Source organism: Corella eumyota, chromosome 4 (genome assembly GCF_963082875.1).
Source record: "Corella eumyota chromosome 4, kaCorEumy4.1, whole genome shotgun sequence".
NCBI lineage: Eukaryota > Metazoa > Chordata > Ascidiacea > Phlebobranchia > Corellidae > Corella > Corella eumyota.
Window position 1 is genome coordinate 7,457,726 of NC_137493.1, and position 22,103 is coordinate 7,479,828.

A 22,103-nucleotide genomic window follows, 5' to 3' on the forward strand; every position below is an offset into this window, starting at 1 on the left:
CTTATCTCTGTAACATACGTAAGCATATATTAGAAAGTTTAGTGCTATTAGTTTTGCTTTAGGTTTTTTTTTAATACTGTTCAGCAAAATATTGCCTTTTAACTTAGGTTGTTATTAAAACGGCATCTAACTTAAAATTCTGAGGTTTTTAATGTGTTTATGTTTTAACTAAATCAAATAAAGAAATAAATAATTTAAAAATGTTTTACGTGAGCGTTTAAATATAATCAAAAAAAAGAAGCTAAAATCTAATAAAAATTCTATTAATTGTTTTCCTGTAGCCACTTTATACAAAACGTTTTAAAAGGTAATAAAGCGTATTTAACAGAATTTGTTATGAGGCGCTTTATGTATTTGGGCATATTTTACAACAAAAACGCTAATTACTACTGTTTTGCATTCCTCTGCTCTTTGCTTTTTAATGAATTTGTTTAAGTAGAGTTGACAAGTAGGGCGTTGTTTCATTGCAGTTTATTTTACTTTATAGTTTTATTTTTAGTTTGTAATGTTTCAATTACGTTTTGTTTACGGGTATTTGTTCTTTGCCCAATGGATTCTGCTGCTCTGTCAAGTGAACTGTAAGTAAATTGTTATTTGTGTATTTATTTCATTTAAATTATTTTTATAACTTTGTTAGTTGAATAACATGGTTTAAAATTAAAATTTGTTTTTTAATAAAAAAAATTGTGATTACAAAATCTACTGTATAGGTCAACCAAATCAATTGGCTCAAAGACAAGTTGTTCAAAGTGATGGTGAACCTCAACTATGGAGATGTGATGATGAGCAGTTGATATCTATCGACTACTTATGTGACAGCCACGTGGATTGTTACGATAAATCTGACGAAGCTTACAAGTATTGTGGTAAGCTTTTTCTAGTCAGAAAAATGCTGTACATGTTTAATGTATTATGATTTTATAATACAAGACCTATATAAATGTTACTGGTTTCAATATTAGTTTTTTATGCTAATTAATCATATAATATAAATGTTACTCTTTTTAAAGTTAGTTTTTATGGTAACAATAGTATTTTATGGTAACCAAACATTTCCAATTTAAATTTGCGTAACTGACATTTCTAAATGTCTATTATCTATATTCCACAATTTTTAAGGTTGCCTAAAGAATTTTGAGTGTGCATCAACGCCAGAATGTATTCCATCTCATTATCAGTGTGATGGAGTGAACGATTGTATTGATGAGTCGGACGAACAAGGTTGCGAAAAATCAAGGGTATGTAATAGATTAATATACTTTTTTAAACTTACTAATGATTGATGTGGAAAGATCGACTTACCCACCTAAACATATAACTTTTGTTATTCCAACCCAGCCAGGAGTTGCCTATGGTCGTTTGGGATAATAAAATTGTAAATGCTGGAACATAGCGCAATTTATTTGCTTTAAACGTCAGGCAATTTTGCCACAGCTGAAAACGCCTTATTTAGCATCATTTTTCATCTTTTGATTTTTTTAAGACTTATCAATGCCCTGGGCTTGCGTGTTACGACGACAAAGGAAAATGTTTACCAGATGAAGATGTATGTGATGGAATATTTGAAGATTGCAACGATGGATCCGACGAATCGCAAGCCTACTGCGATCTTAAGAAAAGTAAGGCCCCTTTAAAAAGTAAATTTTTTAAATTTACCGTTTTGTTAAAAATGTCACTATGGGGCATTTTTTAAGGAATAGCTTTTATTATTAAATTTTTTTTACAGATTTGGTTCAAAATAATTTTCTTGATTCTTTAACAACCAAACCAGCTTTAACTTTAACTACTACATCTACGTCAACAACTGCAACTACTACAACAACAACATCCCCAACACCGCCAACAAAACCGACAACTGCTACTATTATATCTACCCGGGTTTCTGATAACTGCCCAGTCAAGCCTCGCCTAAAAAAATGCAAGCCTTTCCTGCCATTATTGGCTCGTTTAATTTCGAAATCATTTTTCGACAAATGTATTGCTAATCCAAAAACAAAAGTTTGCCGCCGGTTTAAACTTTTAACCGATTTGAGACAATCTCTGGAGAAAGAAGGAACGGCTGTGACTCCATTGATCGACAGTGCATCAGTGTTGAAGAAATGTGAGAAAAAGCCCAAGGCTAGATTCTGTGATTGGTATTGGGATGTGTTGGCTAGTTCACTTGACAGCAACATTCTTAAAACTTGTCGAAATAAACCAAAGAGCGGTTTTTGTAAGAAAAGAAAACCAGTTCTTGACATACGGTGTCAAAGTTCACCGCAAGAGTGCGTGCCAAGCAAATGCATTAAGGGTCCAAATAAAAAGATGTGCCAATCTTTTCGGGCTATTATGGCTGAACAATTGCCGTTGGATTTCGTTCGTGAGTGTGTACGCAATCCAAGCTCCACTCCTAAATGCAAAAAATATTCGTCAGTTTTAAAAATTCGACGCAGTTCTCATCCTGAAGAATTTATTATTGGCATTTAATTGGTTATGATAAAAAAATGTAAATTTTTGTGTCCTAAAAATTAACATTTTCTAAAGTTCCCTAAATAAATACTAAATATTGATTTACAGTTTATTAATTTTAAAGCAGATGACCAGAATACGACGCCAAATACACTACAACGCCGTGTTTGAATATATTTGACTAGGCTGCATAGTGAGCTTTGTATTTAGGTTAAAAAACTAAGTTATAAAAAATAGTTTTACACTGTTTCACTAATGGCAGCGTGTTGTAGTGGTAAGAACATTTGCTACACCACCATGAGGTCGTGGGTTTAATCTTAACTACTCTTGTGCTATAGCGTTCTTGAGTAAGGCGCTATAAACGGTATGAACTCACGCTGAGCCAGCACTTCATCAGCAGCATAATTATCGTGCAATTATAATCTATATAATATTTCAAACTGCTAAAGGCAGTTCGAAACTGGGTCGGAGTAACTAATGCTACTCTATATTGAGGTTGTCCTTTTTCTTTTCCACATTGAGGATAAAGATACAAAAAACAATATATAGGCTGTGGGCCCACTTTTTTAGGCTGTATCTACTACAAGGGTTGTATGATTATTTGACCTATTATTTATTTGTAAAAGTCGTTTAAAAAACATAATTGTAAAATTTAATTTGCAGTTATCGATTACTTAAAGTGTAAATCAACAGCCTGACTCTATTCTAATTTAACACAAGCCTTACTCTTAAACACAAGCCTTACTCCTACGTCACAACATGGGTTGCGGGGTTCGACGAGCGTTTAATTTTTCCAAGAGCTTGTAGTCCGGACACGCTCCAGTGGGTTCGTTTGTGAAAACCTGTATTAACTGGTATAAACAGCAAATTTTCTGTATGTACGCGCTTAATAGTGAATTATACTAAACCAAAACGCGTTCCGGGAAAACTCTGATGGTGTGATAGCTAGGTTACATGAATATTTGTGTTAGTATAGCTTATAAAGACGCTGGGGCATGAAGTTAAGGCTATGAGTATAAAACCTTTAGATCATATCAATCTTTTAAAAGAAGTAATAAAATCATAAATGTGGTTAAAATTTTAGTATTTTACGGATTTACACTTGCAGCGTTTGTTTTTGAAATGTTTGTGGTTGAGTTTATTGTTAGGCCATTAGGACAGCAAAACATGTAGGTTTTAAAATAATAAAAAAAAACTAAAAAGAGAAGGTTGGTTGTTAGTTTTCTTGCGCAATATGTAACTATATAAGTTATACGGTTTGGAGCCAGGATAAAGCAAACTGGCTTACTTCTAATGTTAGGACCAATTTTTGTGCAAAACTGTTTAAATAATCTTTACACTAACTAATCTTAGGTCACACCTTCATATGATAACAATTTTTATCTGTTAAGGATTGCACTAGCAGACTGGACTGTTGGATAAAATACCACAAAATAAATATGCAAATGTTATTTAAAAAATCTATTTTACAAAAATATCAACAATTCAAGCTTTTGGGTTATATTCTATTACTTTGGTTTACATTAACATGTTGCTCAGCTATGGTATCACCTGGTGAGAGGTGTGGGCTATTTGGTGCTGAAGGCAACATCTATTTAGTTACAGAAAATGGTGTTCAATTCTATTGCTGTATGTGCGCCAGTGGATATGTGATAAAGAATTGCTCGTGAGTTGTTTTGTTAAATTGCTAAATTACTTGAGTAGTTGTTTTCATTGTATATATATAATCTGAATTTTATGTTTCTTAACTAATTTTATTAACAAAATTTTGGGTTTTTAAGAAAAAAATCAAAAAATACTTTGGTGATTGTTTATTTCTTTTGTTAAAGTTTTATTTATTTCCTTTTATATAATTTTTTTGTTTAGAAGAAACAACATTACCGACACTGTATGTGGAATAATAGAAACCTCGACAGGTACTGTTTTTAAAATTCTGCAAAAAATATGATTTATTATTTTTTTGAAATTCGATACCAAATATTTGTAGTTAAGTGGCTTATACCTACAATTCAGGACACTATTAAAACATTAATTACTGTAATAAGTAAAATAAGTTAGTTTAATAAACTTTTTCAGGAATTACTAAAAGTAATGTAGTAACTATCTAATAAATAAAATTGTGCACTGACTATATTTTGTATATATCATTTTTTATAATTATGATGTTGTAAATTTGTTGTATGCATGCCTGTAGATGTAGTATACACCTCCACTAGTGATTTTACAAGTGCTGTAACAACTATATCTGAATTTCTCACTTCTATATTTCCGGCCAATGAAAATGGTAATTTATTGTGGATCATACCTGTGATCCTTGCTGTTGTTTTTGTGATTTTGATTTTTGTATTAGCTTATCATCAATATCGTGCAAGGTTAGTATTAACTGATAATGTGTCAAAAAAATAATTTATATTTACATATATTGTATATTATGTTTAATGTTTCTTCTAGTTGATGTAAGCAAAATACACCTCTAAAATTTTACCATGTATCTGTCCTCGTGCATTAAATGTTGTACTTTAAAATGCAGTAGTGTTTTATATTAATGTTTGGATTTATTTACATGAAAAAATAATAATTTTAATGTGGCTATTGCAGGAAGATAAACAGTCACAACCCACACAATTTAAAAAGAAAGAAGGGGTAAGTCAAGAGATAGAAAACCATTTTTAATTCCAATATTGTCGAATTTTTATTTTTGTTCTTGGTGGATTTAAAACTGTATTTAATGTAATTCTGTTTTTATTAATTTGGTTAGCAAAAACGACCCCCTTGAGCAAAGACAACTGATGAACAGTAGAAACGAATCTTTAGAACAAATAAGCATTGACAATCCAACGTAAGTAAACTGCTTGTTAATAAAAAAAAATAATTTTTTAATAGTTAGTTAAATTTAAAGTATTGCTTTTAAGTGGTTTACCAATTGTAAACAAAAAAAAAAGAAAAATGGATACAAAGCAAATAAAAGTGGAAGAAAGTCCTAATGTGCAATCAAATGGCAGTGGTTCTTTTAAGCCAGATCATGTTGGTGCCGAGTCTGGTGGTAGTTCAAGCAAGAATCTTGAAATCAGTGAAGAAAGTATTACACATTGCGAAAATGTTCCGCGGCAAAATAAAGCTGGTGCATATAGTCACGAAAGAAAGTAAGTTTTTTGTTAAAGAAATATAATATTAACAATCTATTTTCCTTTAATATTCACTATAATTTATGCTATAGTCAGTACTTACTTAATACATACTTGTGTTAATTAATTAAGAAAACCTGCAAAAAATAAATTATTGCCTTACAAATTTCTGAAATGATAATATTATTATATAATGTTTATTGTTAATACAATTTAATAAACTTTTAAAATAAAACCTACTTAGCTGTTTCATTTAAAAAAAAGTTTTTCACACCTAAAAAATTAAAGGACAATTTAAATAAATACTTACAGATTAACAAAATTTTTTTTTCTAACTAGTGCCCCACACGGCCATGTTGAACAAGCTTCTGGTGATAATGAGGAAATAGTAAGTAAATAAGTTAATAATTTTTCTGTATTATAACAAAATTAGTTGTAAATATTTGCAATTTGATACAAATAAATAAGCGGACAATATTGCTGTGGTAATATACAGGTCATATCGACTGTGAATCCTAGTACAACGTTGTTTACGTATCTAAACTCTGTTTTTTATTACTTTTTAGCTACCAACAAACACTGTTTCTGAACCAACACTGTAAGTTTGATTTTCTCTTTTTTTCTGCTTTGTTAAATTGTAACATTATAAATTGCATACTATAGTGAACTGTAAGGTTTTTTAATGTAAGCATCCATTTATATCATTGTTTAACAGAAAGGTTTTTTTAAGTACTTTGCTATTTATTGTAGACCTCGAGAAAATAATATAGAAAATGCAAATATTGCTATTGATCTTTGCCAGACTCCTGCCAGGACTCAAAGAGCAAATCACCCAGGTAAATCATACCAAAAAAAATATATTAATCATTTAAATTTATTTTAACCCAACATGGTTGTACCATCTTTTTTTTAATTTTTGTAAAACTATTGAAACTTTTTTTGCGCAATCTTAATTAAAGTTGTAAGTAGGCTTATTTGTTATCATATACCAAAGGAATGTAATTTTTTAACGTTTGATTTGCTTCCTGTTAATTGCTAACTTGTCATGTAATTGTAATATTTTTCTGAACAGATGTGATCGTGAATGTTAATATAAATATTCAAGGCAATCAATAAGTCAAAAAAACTTCAAACTACCAAATTGTTTGCTTTTACATAGAATTTTTTTTTGTTATAATTTTACTTTGCTTTTATATTGTTTTTTTACATTTTTTTATTTTCGGAAATGTCGACTTTACGACCTAAACATAGAGTAACATTAGTTACCCCAACCCAGTCTTGAGTTGCCTTTGGCAATTTGGGATATTATGGGTTGTTATTGCCTGATAATTATAAGCTGCCTATTAAGTGTTGGCTCAACAAAAGTTCACATCGATTATAACACTCCACTCAAAGACACAACAGCATGAGAGCAATGGGGATTGAACCCAGGACCTCATGTAGTGAAGCCAAGTGTTCCGAACACTACCCCACCGGTGTGTTGATATACCTACATACACATGTTGATAAAAGTTAATAAAGTTAATATTACACTAGTGGGTTTCATGTTGTTTTTACACCAGTAAGTTATCATTTTACCTTGTGTAATATCTGCAATTTTTTTCTTTAATAGTGTTAGGTATTCTTCAACTTTTTTATTTATGAATATAGTTTTTTTTTGTATTGTTTTTTATCTCTAATTCGAATCAAAAATATTGTTCAAATATCTTTGTATTTGAACAATGTTGCATTTTTATGTTAAGATATTTTCTTTTTTATACATTCTCGGACTTTTTGCTTTACTGTAACGAATAACATAAACATCACAGTTGGCCCTAATTTGTGCTTTTTACCTTACCTATCAAGAAGGCCCGTTAGAGTTTTTGGTGCATATTAAAGTAATTGAATGTGATGTTACATTTCTGAGTTTTGTTTTGAACAAACTGATGAACGGTTCTATCTTTGACTTGTGTGTTTTTGATAATCTGATTGTAAATAAATCTGTTATTAAGATAAACTAAGAAATAAATATGTTATCGTAGAAACTAATTGTATTAGTTTATCTATGCAGTTATACTTCGAACTCTATTCTATTTTATAAGTTTACGATTAGAAAACGACAGTAGGCAAATACAAAAACATAACATCAAAGTTAAACAAGGTTAGATTCCCACTACTCTTTATGTAGCGCCCTACTCCCATGTTGTAGCAGTAGGGCACTAGAAACGGTATGAACTATTCCTGAGTCAGCCTGCAGATTAATTATTAAGCAAATATAATTTACTATATCCCAAGCTGCCAAAGGCAACTCGAGACTGGCTTAGGCTAACTATTATCTAATGTTATTGTTTGTATAGGTTGTGATGTTGATCTTCCACGTCGAGGATAAATAAATATATAGATATAAAAATATTTTAAGTTTTGTTTTGTCATATTTTGATTAAAACTTTTGTTGAAAAATCGTGGCACTTTTCTAATTTTTAAATTTTATGCAGCAGTTTCGTTTATCTTTAGCATTTTCTTGTTTTTTAAAAATAATTGCCAAGTATGTCTGGCAAGCCGAAACAGAAAGGCGACGGAGCCAATATTTCGGTAAACGAACGGATTTTAAGGGAGTGTCATGAACTGTACACCCTAGAAAACAAAGGTAAGTTAAAGTTTTTTACCCAAAACTTAACAAGTAGTGCTTTTTTCTGTTTATAAATATTAGGCTTAACTATTTTGTGAAAGTTTTCGAAACAAAATATTACCTTAAAATTGTAGGTTTAATTACTATTGCTGGAGATGTTGGAATTCATCTTTTAGCTCCAAGAAAAAAGATCACAGTTCTTCTTATTGGAAATCATTCAGCGGGAAAAAGCACTTTCATTAATTGGTATTATAACATTTTAGTATTTTTAGCTGTCATATTTTTCCATTGGTAAATTAATGTGATTGACTTTTAAGGTATGTTGAGGAACAAGTCCAACGAACTGGTGTTGCAATTGAGACTCAAGGTTTTACAATTGTCACGAGTGGAAGAAAGAGAGAATCTTTAACAGTTAAAGACTTTAATACTAAATTATTTGATTTTTTTTAAAAAAATGTTTAATTTTCTTGTGGATCTACCCTTTATTTAGTTTACTATACAGGTAATATGCAAAATACTATTAAATTTTTGACTTTTAGGGAAATGCTACTCTACATCTTTATCCACATTTACAACCACTTCAAACCATGGAAGGTAATACCAATATATTTTTCAAAAATTATTTTTTTTCTAGCTTAACAACATTAAAATAATTATCTTTTAATATTTTAGGTGTTATGGAATACATGGCAACGGAAGTTACAACCTCCAAACAAAAGAAATTTAATTTAGTTAATTTTATTGACACTCCTGGTTTAGTTGATGGTGATATGAAATATCCTTTCGATGTTAACAAGGCTATTTTATGGCTGGGCGAACACATTGCTGATTTAGTTTTTGTGTTTTTTGATCCTATTGGGTAAGTTAGTTAGAAGTTTGTTGAAAAATGTTTTTTTGTTAAACTATTATACAATAGTTTATCATTAGTTTACATTTCAGTAGAAGTTGTTTAAATACAGTAACAAATATAAACCGCTGTTATCTATCATCATAGTTTTGTGTTTATATCATTTCCTTGTCTGTTATCTTTATTTTTAGTTAGTTTTTTTAACTTTTGTATATATATATAAGTGGTTAACTTTAAATATAATCTATTTGTGTTTAGTTAATATATTTTATGTTTTTTAATTTTATTTAAAAAAGATTGTAAATTTAAAAAAATGGGCGTTTAATTATATATTGAAACAATCTAGAACTTTTATATATATGTTTAAATAAGCAGTAAAAAAAAAAAAGGGAAATTAGATTATTGCTTATGTAATGCCCTTTAAATTAATCTTTTGTCTGTTTATAATATTTTTATGTTCACCGACAGACAAGCATTGTGTAAAAGAACATTGAATATCGTCGAAACTCTGAGTGAAAATCATTATGAGATCATGAAGTTTTATTTAAGTAAAGCTGATGCTGCAGGACATGAAAGTGATAGACAGGTTCGTAATAAATAATATTTGTTACAATTTTTCCTTTGTTATTTAGTTCATTATTTTTACACTTGATTCTTATGGTTGGGATTTTCATTGTCGTAATATGGTCGCAACTCTCAACTAATATTTGTCCATGATAGTTTTTTTTTTGTATATATCTTTATCCTCGATGTGGGAAAGTTGAATGCGCGACTTAAACATAGAGTAACATCAGTTACTCCGACCCAGTCTCGAGTTGCCTGTGGCAGTTTGGGATATTATAGATTATTATTGCCCGGTAACTATGCTGTTCATACTGTTTATAGCGCCTTACTCAAGGGTGCTACAGCATGAAAGCAGTAAGGAATGAACCCCCGACCTCATGTGTGGTGTAGCAAGTGTTCTTACCACTACACCACGCTACCGGTTAAAGTTTTACCTATCCACCACGATATTTTGTTGGCTTATAAATTGGACATACATATATAATGTCAACTAAGCTCCATTATATACAAATATTCTCCTTAACAACTATGATGTATAAATTGCTACAATATACATTAATGTTAAAAAAAATTTTTTTAATATTTTGATAGCGGGTGATGATGCAAATTGTCCAAGAATTATGTAAACGACCAAACTTGAATAGAACAGGATTTGATATGCCAACAATTTATGTTCCCACTCTAGGAAAGGATAGCAAGTGTGTCAACCAAATCGAGGGAGTAAGTTAAATGTTATTTATTTTAAAAATGTTTAATTTGCTCTACTTTGTGTACTGTGTTCTAACAAGTAGATTAATATCCAAATATAGATAATATATTAAAGTATATAACTTTTATAGGAGTTTAATTTTCAAGAATTGGAAAATATTTTTTATTTAAATTTTTTTTAAAACTTACCTTTATTTTTTGTTAGGTTTGCAAAGAAGTTGAAAAAACTATAAATCGAACAATCCAAAACTACCTAAACACTTTAGAAAATGATTGTTCAGATATTGCAAAAAAAATTGATGAGCTTATTGAAGAAGACAAGTAAGTTATTTTATGTATTTGCTATAGTTATAAAGTCACAACCCCAATTTTTTTCTGTTGAGTGCTTTTGTTTTTGATATCTTCTTTTTTCAGTTCTCTTCTTTTTTTTAGTGCTTCTTGGTCTTACAATATCCGAGCAAAGACCAAGGGTTTTTTGTTTGCTGCCATTGGTGGATTTCTACCAGTGATTATTCTTGCCAACTTCATTGCTATTGGAATATCTGACGAAAATCTAACCAGTGTTTTGGGTGTAAAGGGAACAGAATATCTTAAAACTTACACTGTAATTATGGCCCTTGCAACTTTTTTTTAACATTTATTTATTCCTAATGTAAAAAGGTCGACTTTATACCTAAACATAAAGTAACATCAGTTACCTGACCCATTCTCAAGTTGCCTTTGGCAGTTTGGAATATTATTGATTATAAATGCCTGCTAATTATAAGCTGTTGATTAATTGTTGTCTCAGCAAAAGTTTATATCGTTTATAGCGCCTTAATTAAGGGTGCTACAGCATGAGAGCAATGGGAATTAAACCTAAGATTTTGTGTAGTGAAAACAGGTGTTCTGACCACTACACCATGTTGCCTTTCTTGATGTTATTAATTTATTACAGCCTACATTCAATTTATTTAAGTATTTAAGGGTTGTAAAATAACCCTAATATCATTATTTATGTACAATAAGTCTCCAGTATCAGCTGTATGGAGTGTAGTACCAGTAAATTATCACTGGCATGTATTCGGATTTTTTGTACTTATCACTTTGGTTTTACTTGTTGCCGCCAACATCGTATCCAAATCTCTTCCGACAATGTCAAGGAAAAGAAAAAAGGTGTTGCTCGAAAGAAGAGAGTACGTTCAAACGCACGTGAAAAAGAGAAAGGTTTGTAACTTGCACAATTTCTTGATTTATGCCATTATTTTTGGTAAAAAAATTTATTTTAAACATTTTTTTTGTGTTTAGGAGGTTTTATACAAAGAGTATCTTCAGCAGAGCGTTGCTGCTTACGACGTTTAATATTTACCCTCATTCGTTTGTATTACTATTTAGCGTTTCAGCCTCTTATCAAAAATCATCTTCATCATATAGGAAATAATGTTTGTCTAAATATTTTTTTACTATTTATTAGTTTATAGGGTGTTTTTTGGTGTACAGTCTACTAAAATAATGTACATAAAAAATATTTAGCTGTAGAAGTTAGTAAATTTACCCTTACTACCGACGTTTTAAATCAACTCAGAAAGTTCTATTTTCTATGTTTATTGATACATCTTCAGAAGCTATTTCAAATTAAAAAGTTCAAAATTTTTATATATCTTGTTACTACATTTAAGCGATTACACCTTTTTTATACGTTTTGTTTATTTTTAGTGAAGCTTAATTGTCGAGTGTGACCGATATTTGTAATTTTCCAATTCGATAAACATTTGCAATAAAATAAACACATTTTTGCTGAATCTAAAAAGTTCTAAAATCGATGTTAAATTTGAAATCAAGAATTTCGAAAGTCTTTGAATTCTTCCACAGTTTTTTCAACATCTAGAATGGATTTTTGCAAATAAAGATACCTGTACACTAAAATATTAATTCGTCAAGATTAAATAATTGTAATCGAACATAGGCATATTTAGTGGATATCTTAAAAGATTTTTGATTTCACCTATATATGCAGAGCCTGCTGTCAGAAGAATAACAAGAAAAATATTTAAGCCCATTAATATAATTGCTCTTTGTCTATCTCTTTCTGCTCTTTGGATTTCGGTAGCCAATATGTCTGGTAGCAAAGAGTATTAAAAAACATCAATTATTTTTTTTAACTTTACAAATATATTTGGTCAATAAAATAATAATTTCAAAAAATAAAAATGTGACATTTTTAACCCGGCCTTTTCTTTCTATTTGCAAACTTTTAATTATTTTTTAGCAAAATTTTAAACTTTACTCACCTTGGCATGTTAAAAAGGCGTCTTCTGAAATTACTGTTTGATCTTCGAATGCACCCAAGTGTCGATATTTACATTCATCTCCACAACCTAATCTTACACAGAAGTCCTGATCTGGTCCTCTTTTGCCAGAAACACATTGCGCAGACTGATCTTTTGTAAACGTACTATAAAAACAAAACTGATTAAGCAGTGTTTAAAGCGGGTAAAAAAATCCACCAAAGTGTCAATTTCGATCCATTATACTTTTATTCTTACGTTAAGTCATATATTCTTTCTCGGTCTCTCATATTTAAGGGAGTACTGTCATATTTTATTTCTCTTTTTCCAGGTAACTCGACGTTAGTGGTCAGATCAGTGAAATTTTTTAAATCTTTGTCTAGAAAACCAACCATTTCTCTGTCAGATGAAGTAGGCATATTTTGCTCACCTGTATATGTTAGAGGGGCCGTAGTAGCAACAACTAATTCAGATACAACCGCATCAATGTTAATTTCTTGTTCAGAAGGTCTGGGCTTTGGCTTCTTTTTTACTGTTTTTTCGACTTTCTCATGTCTGGTTGGCCCTTTTTTCATAGCAATATCTCCTTTACGAAAACCGCCTCGTTTCGATACGTGCGGTACTTGATCAAGGGTAGCAATGCTTTCTAAATTGCTATCAGCAGTTTGAGTTTTGGTACAGCTAAATTGTACAACACGTTCTTGTTGACACGAACTTTCTGATACATACGTATTTGCCTGTTGTGTTTCCGTTGTATAAGAACCATTATTGCTACTTATAGAGCATATGCTACTACTATCGTTGTTAATATGTGCATCTAGATTTTGATCGCATATCTTAGAATTTTCATTTTCTTCGACTTCTGGACTAAAGTGCTGGTTAGTTACATTTTCATTGCTTGTGCCCAAAAACTCCGACTCGGAGCTTAAATCAGATCCAAAATAATTTAAAGACAAGTGCTTACATTTTTCATTGTTTTCGGTCGTCTTTTTTGTTTTTACAAATTTTTTCTCTTTGTAGTCAAAATAAACTAATCCTTCTCCAAAAGCGTTGCATTTGTTTTTTACTTCACTTTTAGGTGGATCAACTGGTGGATAGTCAGACATTATTGGGTTAATATACCTTTCTCTTAAAGTCACTTTTTCAGACGACTTTGTGTTATTTTCCGAGTCTCCACTATCTTTGGTTGAGGTTGTTTTTTGGTCATTCTGGACTATTTTAATTTTATTTGGCTCGTTTTTAGCTTCTTGGTCGCTTATTGTTAGATCGCTTATGTCTGATATTTTTGTAAAATTTAAAAAGGTTTGGGTTTCTTCTTGCGATTCCCTAACAGGGGATTTCTTGAAGATATTTCATACTGAAACCTTTTTCGACATTTTTTGGAAATTTGTTCTTATATTGCAACCACAAAGTTTTAAAACATTTATTGCAAAAAATTATATTAAAAAAATATGATATTTATATTGAGTTTCTGACGTCATAATTAAAAAATATTTTAAGGGCATTGTGTATTTATATCAAGTTTTTAAAGCACGTCGCTGTAGGCGCCAAAAAAGTGCACAAAAAATGCTACTGGCGATTTTGTTGGGATTTATTGTTTCAATGCTAAACACGTTATTGCAATACTTCCATCTTTAAAGACCAAACATATTGACACAATAATATTTTTTACAATATTATTAATTTAAATCCCTCTCAAAATTTTAAAATCTTCAATCATCTTTTTAATTTCGTCAATTGTTGATTCGCATTCCATATAAATCAAAACTAGAAAAAAGTTCAAAAAATTAAGGCCATTATTAGAGTCTTAGAAGGAACTTTAGGTTCAAGTTTAGTGTAAGTCAGAGTTTGGCAACAGCTATAAAATTGTAATAATCGCAAAATGCATTTTTATTTTGGTTTTATTATATTGTTTAAACTAATTATACCAAAACTTACACAAATAAATTGATAATCCGACCAAAATTAAAAAAAGAACTAAATTCACAGCGAGCAAAATAATTGACCTTTTTCTTCGTTTCCGAGTTCGATTTATTTCTATTTCCATCAATTCTGAATTTACATAAAAAAGAACAACTTAATAATGTAATATTAACCCAACCACACATAATAACAACTAAGTTGTTTACAGTAAATAGCATAGGTAATTAAGTTGACCGTATATTAAGTAGGCTTGTAGGCTGGTATATATAATTTGTAGCCTTTAAAACATTTAAAAAAAAGGTCAAGATGCAAATTACCCAGACATGTTGGATGATCAACATCCTTCTCAATCTTGGTCTCTTTAAATTCTCTGTGAAGTTTGCAATCATCCCCGCACTTTAACCGGTCACATAGAGGTTCTTCCACGTCATGAAGGGCAGAAACACATTGCGCTGATGTATTTCTTGTAGGAATTCTGTTGCATAAAAGAAGTGATTAGTTTAAATATTAAACGCTTTGTTCTATAATTCTCTATTAGTTTTAACGATTGTTGTTAACATATTATAAAAAAGTTAAAAGTTTATCTACTAACGCCATGTCAGAAGAGTAGACTTTTGGCAGTGGAGTAATGTCGGATACAAGATGTATTGTTTGTAGATCAGGCGACAGATAAGAAGGTTCTATTAAATCTTTCGCCATGTAAGAAACGATAGTTGTATTTGACGAGGTTTTTAGCAGAGGTTGTAATGCAGCTTGGACAGTGTTAATTAAAGCCGAGTTACAGCGCCGTGCGTGCGTTTCTGATTCATCTAACGATATGTCGTCAACTTGGGGTTCTGACTCGATAGATTGTACTATTGTAGGCTCACTGGCTTCACTGTATCTGATATCTGTACCTCGCAACTCCTGGGAATTGACATTGCCATTACTTTGCAAAGGACTTGCGTTACTGACGTCAGGTGGGCTTGAAAAATAGTTAGAATTTGTTTCAGGATCGCTTGTGTAAAGCTGTGTTTCCGGTTCACTGATGTACTGGTTAGAAAACGGGGGACTTTCTGGCTTGCTTGTTGCCATTGACTTAATCTCTGGCGAGAGAGAACTTGGATTGGTGGTTCTTTCACTCGGTTCAGATGTACTTAAACTTCTTACTCCGGCATGCTCACTAGCAACTGATAATTGCCTTATCGTAGTGGGTGGACTAGGTGGTGGTGGTGAATAGGACAAGGGTATGGTATTTTGTGAACTTGGAGACGATGTTTTTAAAATTGTCTCAGGGTTGCTAGGTGATGATGACTTTAAAATAGTTTCCGGATCACTGGAAGAGTAAGGCCGAGGTGGAATTGTGTCTGGGTGACTTGAAGAGGATTGCAAACTTGTGCCTGGTCTACTTTGCAAAGGATTTGACTCAGCTTCGTCACTCGACGTTTTTAAAACTGGCTCTGGTTCAATGCTAGAGGAAGAAGTTTTTAAAGTTGTCTGATGACTTGGAGAGGAAGTTGCTTGCATCGACTCGGGATCACTTGCGGATGGAAAAAATACAGCATCTTCTATATTAGCTTGCTTTTCATCTAGCGATGAAGATTTAAGAGACGGTGAAATACTGCGGTCGGATGTTTCAAGAACACTTTCAACTTCATTTGAGCTTGAACTAAGTTTGATTGGTTTCGGCCTTTGTTTTAACTTTGATGTTCGTTTTTTAGATTTCTGTTTTGGAATAGCATTTACTGGATCAACTGTTTTTGCTTTAGCAATAATTACCTTTGGAACACCATCGCTGCTAGAAGAAGGGTTATATCCAAATTCACGTATTTTTGTTTGGAAAAAGCCTAACATATTACTAAGATTTGGCTGAAAAATATGACTTTTGGGCACTCTTTTTAAGTCTCTAGTATATGCTATGTCTTTATCTACTGGTGACTTACGTTGGATTGTTGTATTTTGTCCATCTGTGCAACATACAGTTTCCCTACAAGGCTTGTTTAACTTGTCTTTAACTTCGCACTTTTTTGTCATTTTTGCGTTATTACTGTCCAGTGTTTGGTTTAAAATAATTTCGAATTGGTTGGTTTTGAAAAAGGCCATATTCTCGTTGCCTTTCTGTAACTTCGGTTTGGTAGTTTTTTCGCTAAGTGGGTAGTCAAAATCAGCGGATTTCCAAAGATACGGGGTTATTTTCTCTATAGGTTTTTCATCTTGTTTTCCTTTTAATTTCTTTTTACGGGTTTGACAACCTGGGTTCGGATCATTTCGAATACAACATTTTTCTTCTCGACAGGGTGGCATTTTCTTTAGTTTAACCTTTGCGAAAGCGTTTGTTTCTCCTTGTGGTAAGTCATTAGATGCAAAATAATCTTTTGATGACAAAGTAAATAGCTGCAAGTCATCAAACGAGCCCTTAGGTTCAGGTTTAACCCTGTCTTTAGAAATTCCGCAACCACCACCTTTGCGCTTAGCAGCGGGGCTCGAATTTGGTTTTGGTCTTTGTGTTAATTTGTTTTTGTCCTGTAAAGCAGTGCCAGAAGGAAAAGGCGCTGTTTCTTTTTTGGGAATTGTAGGATCACTTTGTCTGTCTTCCAGCAAAATTGATTGCGTGTCTACATATTCATCAGAAGTGCTGCTATTCTCTGGTTCTTGGGAAATTTTACTGTCAGATATTTTAATTTGACTAACGTTGCCAAAATCTTTATCATTTTCGCAAAGTGTGCTTGGTTGTTGTTCATCAATCTTACAATCTTCAATGTTAACTTCTTTTAGATCGGTGTAAATTGAAGATCCAGTTGTAACATAATCATCAATGTCTAATTTCCTAGACACAGCTTTTGACGTAGTTACATCCGCACTATCACCAGCTAAGTACCGCCTTGAAGTAGATTTAAACATATCCCAAAGACTGGAAACATCTGGAATTTCCATTTTAAAATTGTAATGAAAATAAACCGCCTTTAAAACACAATTTAAACTTGATTTAATAGTTTAAATTATTTGTATTCTGACGTAATAGACTCGTTTTATAAGGCGTCTCTAAATTAAATAGTCAGCCACTGTGTTTTAGATTTTAATTAAAGGGCTGTTTTAAAATAAATATGATTTGGCAACACTTTCCGCGTGGAAGCTTATGTAAGAAAAATGAAATTTATTTTCCTGTAAATTCTTTGGGTTTTTTAAAGAAATTATCTTATTTAAAATAAGTTTTTTAACCTGATATTAAGTTTTCGACTCAGCTGTCACTCTTATGTTACAGAGATACCGACTTTTGTTAAATAAAGCAAAACCCTATCTTGCAGCAGGTTTGAAATTATTTTTTTGTTTTTATGTTTAATTTTTTAAGGAATTTGTAAGAGATCCAACTTTTTTTGGTAGAGATCCACCTTTTTTTTACTTTGTTAAATTTCTGTCTTATTAAAAGTTTTTATCTTGTATAATTTATAGAAATGGTAACGAGAATAGAAAATGCCAACTTTCAAGTAAATGGAAACTCAAACATGTCAGTTTATACGGAAAAAAACAAAACCCAAACTTGCTTTCTATCTTTATCAAATGAGGATGATAATTCAGATGTGATCGAAGAAGTGGTAAGTATACTACATAGGGGTGGCATTGTTGCCCTTCCTACAGACACATTGTATGGAGTTGCTTGCCTCGCCCAATGTACTGAAGCAGTGGAAAAATTATACGAACTCAAAGCACGAAACAGCCTAAAACCGGTAGCCATTTGTGTAGGTGAAAGCTATGACGTATGTCAATGGGCACGCTTTCCACAAGGTTTAGCAGAAACCATCTCTAAAAAACTAGGGATTATTAAACCTGATTCCCCTTACAGAAGGTCTAGTTCTCCGGTAGGTTTACATGACTTCTTAAGTGACATTCTGCCTGGGCCAATCACCGTGGTTACAGAAAGAAGTCCTTCACTTAACAATAATCTTAACCCTAAAACCTCACTAGTTGGAATTCGAGTGCCTGATCACCAGTTTATTCGCGATTTAGCCGACCGATTACGAGAACCTCTTGCCCTTACCTCTGCCAATGTTAGTGGTGATGAATCATCTTTGCATGTCCAAGATTTCAAGAGCTTGTGGCCAAGATTGGATGCTGTTATTGACGGTGGAGAAGTAGGTACTAACTACATGCACGGCAGTCTTAAATATACAAGAGAAGGATCCACTGTCTTTCGTATTATGCCTGATGGTTCTTCTTTCAAGGTCTTACGTGCCGGATGTGCCTATGAGCAAACAGTGGAAAAGTTGAAGAAATGGAACTTGAAATTAGTAATTTAGTATGTCATAGTTTCCTTGTCAATGCTACATATAGCTGTACAAATGACACAAGCTTAAGTACTCTTAGACAGCAAATATGCATCATGTAGTTACTTTAAATATGTATCGATGCGGTACTGGGCTTATTTTTGTTTTTACTTTGTTACTTTTCATATTATTTCTGTAGGATTGGTTTCATGACATTAAACAATAAGTTATCTACATGTTAATTTTTCTGTCTCTTTTACAATCCTAGTACCTTCAAATATTTTTTAAGTTTAAATTTTGTTGGATAATGTATTTAACTATGTTAGGTGTTATTATCATTTCAAAAAGAAGGTACCAGTATGTTTTTTGTTGCCAAATCAAGTGAAATTTGACTTTTATATAACAGTTATTTTTAAGTTTATTTTAAATAGCCTAGTTACATCACAAAAAGATTTTGTTATTTTTTTTAAAAGAAATAAATTTTTAATTTTTTACTTACATTTTTTCCAGGTTATTTTTAGTTAATTTAAAACCATTTACTATAAAAATGACAAACTTTTTGTTCGTGAATTTTCTATTGCATTCCTTTTCTGGAAACCCCCGTTTTTACTTTGTATTATTAGCTAACTCTACCTTTTTTTATACATTACTGCGGTAAACTATTGCACAAACAATACCTTTACATACCTTAAAAGTGGCATTTATTGAAAGTCAATCCTAACATTTCGTTGATCTAAATTAATTGCAATTTATAACAATACACTCTGTAAATTTTGGCTATATCCAATTTTGACAAGATTCGGTAAATTTATTATTACTGATTGGAGGCTGTAAATTTATGTTTTTGATAGATATAGTTTTTTTTAAAATCAGGTATCTTTTTTGTAAATAAAAAAATTCTTTGAGTGTCCATTAAAAAATGATTATTTTAAGTTAAAGCTGCCCCGAGGTTGGGTGTTAAATTTTTACTTAAAAGTTCGTCAGTTACTGATCTAAATTTTCAAACTAATTTTCGCATTTTAATAACATTAACAAGTTCTTTGTTTGATAATAAATTTGTTAAATAATTCAGGATATTCTTTATCTCGTAAGTTGTGGTGATCAGATATGATTAAATGGGTCAATGTACTTTTGGGTAAATACTTAACACAATATTATAATTATTTCCTAAATAAAACTCCCTTAGTTATATAAGTGCGAATTTTTTGTTAAATTTTGTTGGATATGCAATACAATCCTACCCGTCAATCAAAAATTCGGGGGCAAACAATATTATAAGTTGTCGTGTGCAGAAACATAACCCGTTTCCTGGAAGTTCAAATAATCGTCAATTAGAACAAGTTTTTACTTGTAAACAAGGGATATATGGCTTTTACATAATAATACCCAGCGTTTTTGTTCATTAGGCTAATTTTAGGGTTACCAGTTGCAACAGTTATTTTTATGTGATTTTTAGATATACGTATAGGGTTAAATTTGGTAGCATTTGTATCAAGTTAATTTAACTATATTTAGTGTGATGTGTTGATTTCTATTCATTGCCCTGATAATGTTCTTGTTTTTCCAGGAAAGTTATGTAATATGGGAACCAATACACCTATTTTGATGATATAAAAATAGTAAATAATATAGGTTCCAGTTTTTAAAGTTTGAAGTTACATAACTGATAAGATTTATAAAAGATAAACAATTCTACAAAATATTTAGTTCATTATTTTAGAAATTTTTATTTATGTACTTACAGGTTATATAAGTTTCGTTAAAATTTTTTTTAAGAAAGATTGGTCGTTTTCGGGCATTTAGCAAACCAGTAGTTTATAAGCAAAATATCACACGGTATGGGTTGTCTTTGTTCTTGTAAATTATTTAGGTAAGATTTTTTCATGTTTGTTATATAATAACTTAAAATCTGACCATGTTTAAAAGCTAAAACTATAAATTTTGAACAGATACGACGTTACAACAGGAATTTTCTTTGTAATAACGTTTTTGCTTGGAATGATTTTATTTTATTGCTTTCTGAAATGTATTCGAAAGTGTAAAAAAATTAAAAGAAGTGCAAAACAACTTCCAACCAGTTTGGTAGGTAACTACTGCGCTATTTTAATATATAATTACTGTCATCTAAATATAAAATCCCATTTAAATATTTGAATTATTTATACAGTTTAATTTAATTTTGCGTCAGAGTTATTTTAAATTTTTAGGTTAAAGTGATGTCTAGTACGAATGACGATTTAATGTTTTGTGAAGTACGCATGCGCGAAGATGTGACACATTTTAGTAGACAGCTAATGTCCAGTGTTGAACTAAACCACGGAATAAATACAACCAAAAAAGGCAAAAACGCGTTTGAAATAACTTACGGTTAATAGAAAATTGCTTTGGTGTGCAAAACTACTAATGCATTTATAATGTTTTAGATGTTGCAAGAAATCAAATGTATCAAAAATCATGGGAACACATGATTATAAGAAATGAGAGTTGTATAATGCCCTTCGTTCATATTATCACACTATCTGCAAGGGGTCGTGTATTATGTCTGTGGCAAGATGGGAAATGTCATCAGTCTGTATCAGTAGCATTAACTCAAACAAACAAACAAGATCATAATGATTTTCGTGCGTGCCGTGCACTGGAAAAATCTAATTTAATCCGACCTTTCCGAAACGTTATAGGTATTCTATGTCATGAAAGAGGTCCTGACATTAGATTTTACACAGAAAATGAGGAGTCATCTTTATTTCTGAAGGATGTGCCGTCAGAGAATAACTTCTATTTAAATACCAAGGCTAATCTCACCAAAATACGTGAGAACGAAGTAAACACTTTACAGGAATATGTTTTGTTTCAAACTTTAACAGAGAACTCATTTTATAACAAATATTAATCAACGCTAATTTGTGCCGTTTATAATTAACAATGTATTTTAAAATTAGACTTCAATTCGTGCAAAGCTGACTTTTTAAGGTTGTTGGTTACAATGTATATTCTATTGCCTACAGCACAATTATATTTTGTTGAATCAACTTAAGCTATATATAATATACAGTAATAGGAGTCACCTGACAAGGTATTTTCTGGTTTTGGTTACACATAATTTTTAAAAGAAATGAATTTAATATTTTAATGAAAATGAAATATATGAATTCCAAAATAAGTGAAACAAAATATTTACAACAAGAAAAACATAACACCTGGCTTTATCATAATAAACAAAACGAAACAGGTTGTATTTACTAAAGAAACGTTAAACAGGATAAGCCTGATATTTAGCAGGACTTTAATTCGTTATCTCTTTGCTGTACGATATTTCACGAAAAAAAGATCCATTTTTTAAAAACCGGTTTTACTATATTTGGGTGGGGCCGT

General features: G+C 31.2%; 5 protein-coding genes across 5 annotated transcripts; all 5 read left to right on the forward strand.

The window, feature by feature from the left end:
* Nucleotides 1-484: 484 nt before the first annotated feature.
* On the forward strand, nt 485-2,466 carry LOC145750726 (uncharacterized). Its single transcript, XM_082566810.1, has 5 exons — nt 485-578; nt 711-866; nt 1,120-1,238; nt 1,484-1,619; nt 1,727-2,466. The coding sequence occupies exons 1-5, from the start codon at nt 506-508 to the stop codon at nt 2,464-2,466; spliced, it is 1,224 nt and encodes a 407-aa protein (XP_082422936.1). The 5' UTR covers nt 485-505.
* Nucleotides 2,467-3,427: 961 nt separating this feature from the next.
* LOC145751310 (uncharacterized) lies at nt 3,428-7,588 on the forward strand. The gene is made up of 10 exons (XM_082567425.1): nt 3,428-4,114; nt 4,315-4,364; nt 4,643-4,820; nt 5,047-5,091; nt 5,207-5,287; nt 5,361-5,591; nt 5,913-5,961; nt 6,140-6,171; nt 6,324-6,409; nt 6,646-7,588. Exons 1-10 carry the CDS (start codon nt 3,888-3,890, stop codon nt 6,687-6,689), a joined length of 1,023 nt encoding a protein of 340 aa, XP_082423551.1. The 5' UTR covers nt 3,428-3,887; the 3' UTR covers nt 6,690-7,588.
* A 443-nt stretch (nt 7,589-8,031) lies between these two features.
* LOC145751309 (uncharacterized) lies at nt 8,032-12,189 on the forward strand. Its single transcript, XM_082567424.1, has 11 exons — nt 8,032-8,199; nt 8,316-8,427; nt 8,499-8,592; nt 8,721-8,775; nt 8,854-9,040; nt 9,497-9,614; nt 10,184-10,312; nt 10,506-10,621; nt 10,733-10,904; nt 11,309-11,506; nt 11,588-12,189. The coding sequence occupies exons 1-11, from the start codon at nt 8,100-8,102 to the stop codon at nt 11,639-11,641; spliced, it is 1,335 nt and encodes a 444-aa protein (XP_082423550.1). The 5' UTR covers nt 8,032-8,099; the 3' UTR covers nt 11,642-12,189.
* A 5,417-nt stretch (nt 12,190-17,606) lies between these two features.
* On the forward strand, nt 17,607-19,775 carry LOC145751311 (threonylcarbamoyl-AMP synthase-like). Its single transcript, XM_082567426.1, has 2 exons — nt 17,607-17,777; nt 17,920-19,775. The coding sequence occupies exons 1-2, from the start codon at nt 17,723-17,725 to the stop codon at nt 18,762-18,764; spliced, it is 900 nt and encodes a 299-aa protein (XP_082423552.1). The 5' UTR covers nt 17,607-17,722; the 3' UTR covers nt 18,765-19,775.
* A 698-nt stretch (nt 19,776-20,473) lies between these two features.
* On the forward strand, nt 20,474-21,874 carry LOC145751312 (uncharacterized). The gene is made up of 4 exons (XM_082567427.1): nt 20,474-20,601; nt 20,681-20,813; nt 20,939-21,071; nt 21,155-21,874. The coding sequence occupies exons 1-4, from the start codon at nt 20,570-20,572 to the stop codon at nt 21,619-21,621; spliced, it is 765 nt and encodes a 254-aa protein (XP_082423553.1). The 5' UTR covers nt 20,474-20,569; the 3' UTR covers nt 21,622-21,874.
* The last annotated feature ends 229 nt before the right edge of the window (nt 21,875-22,103 follow it).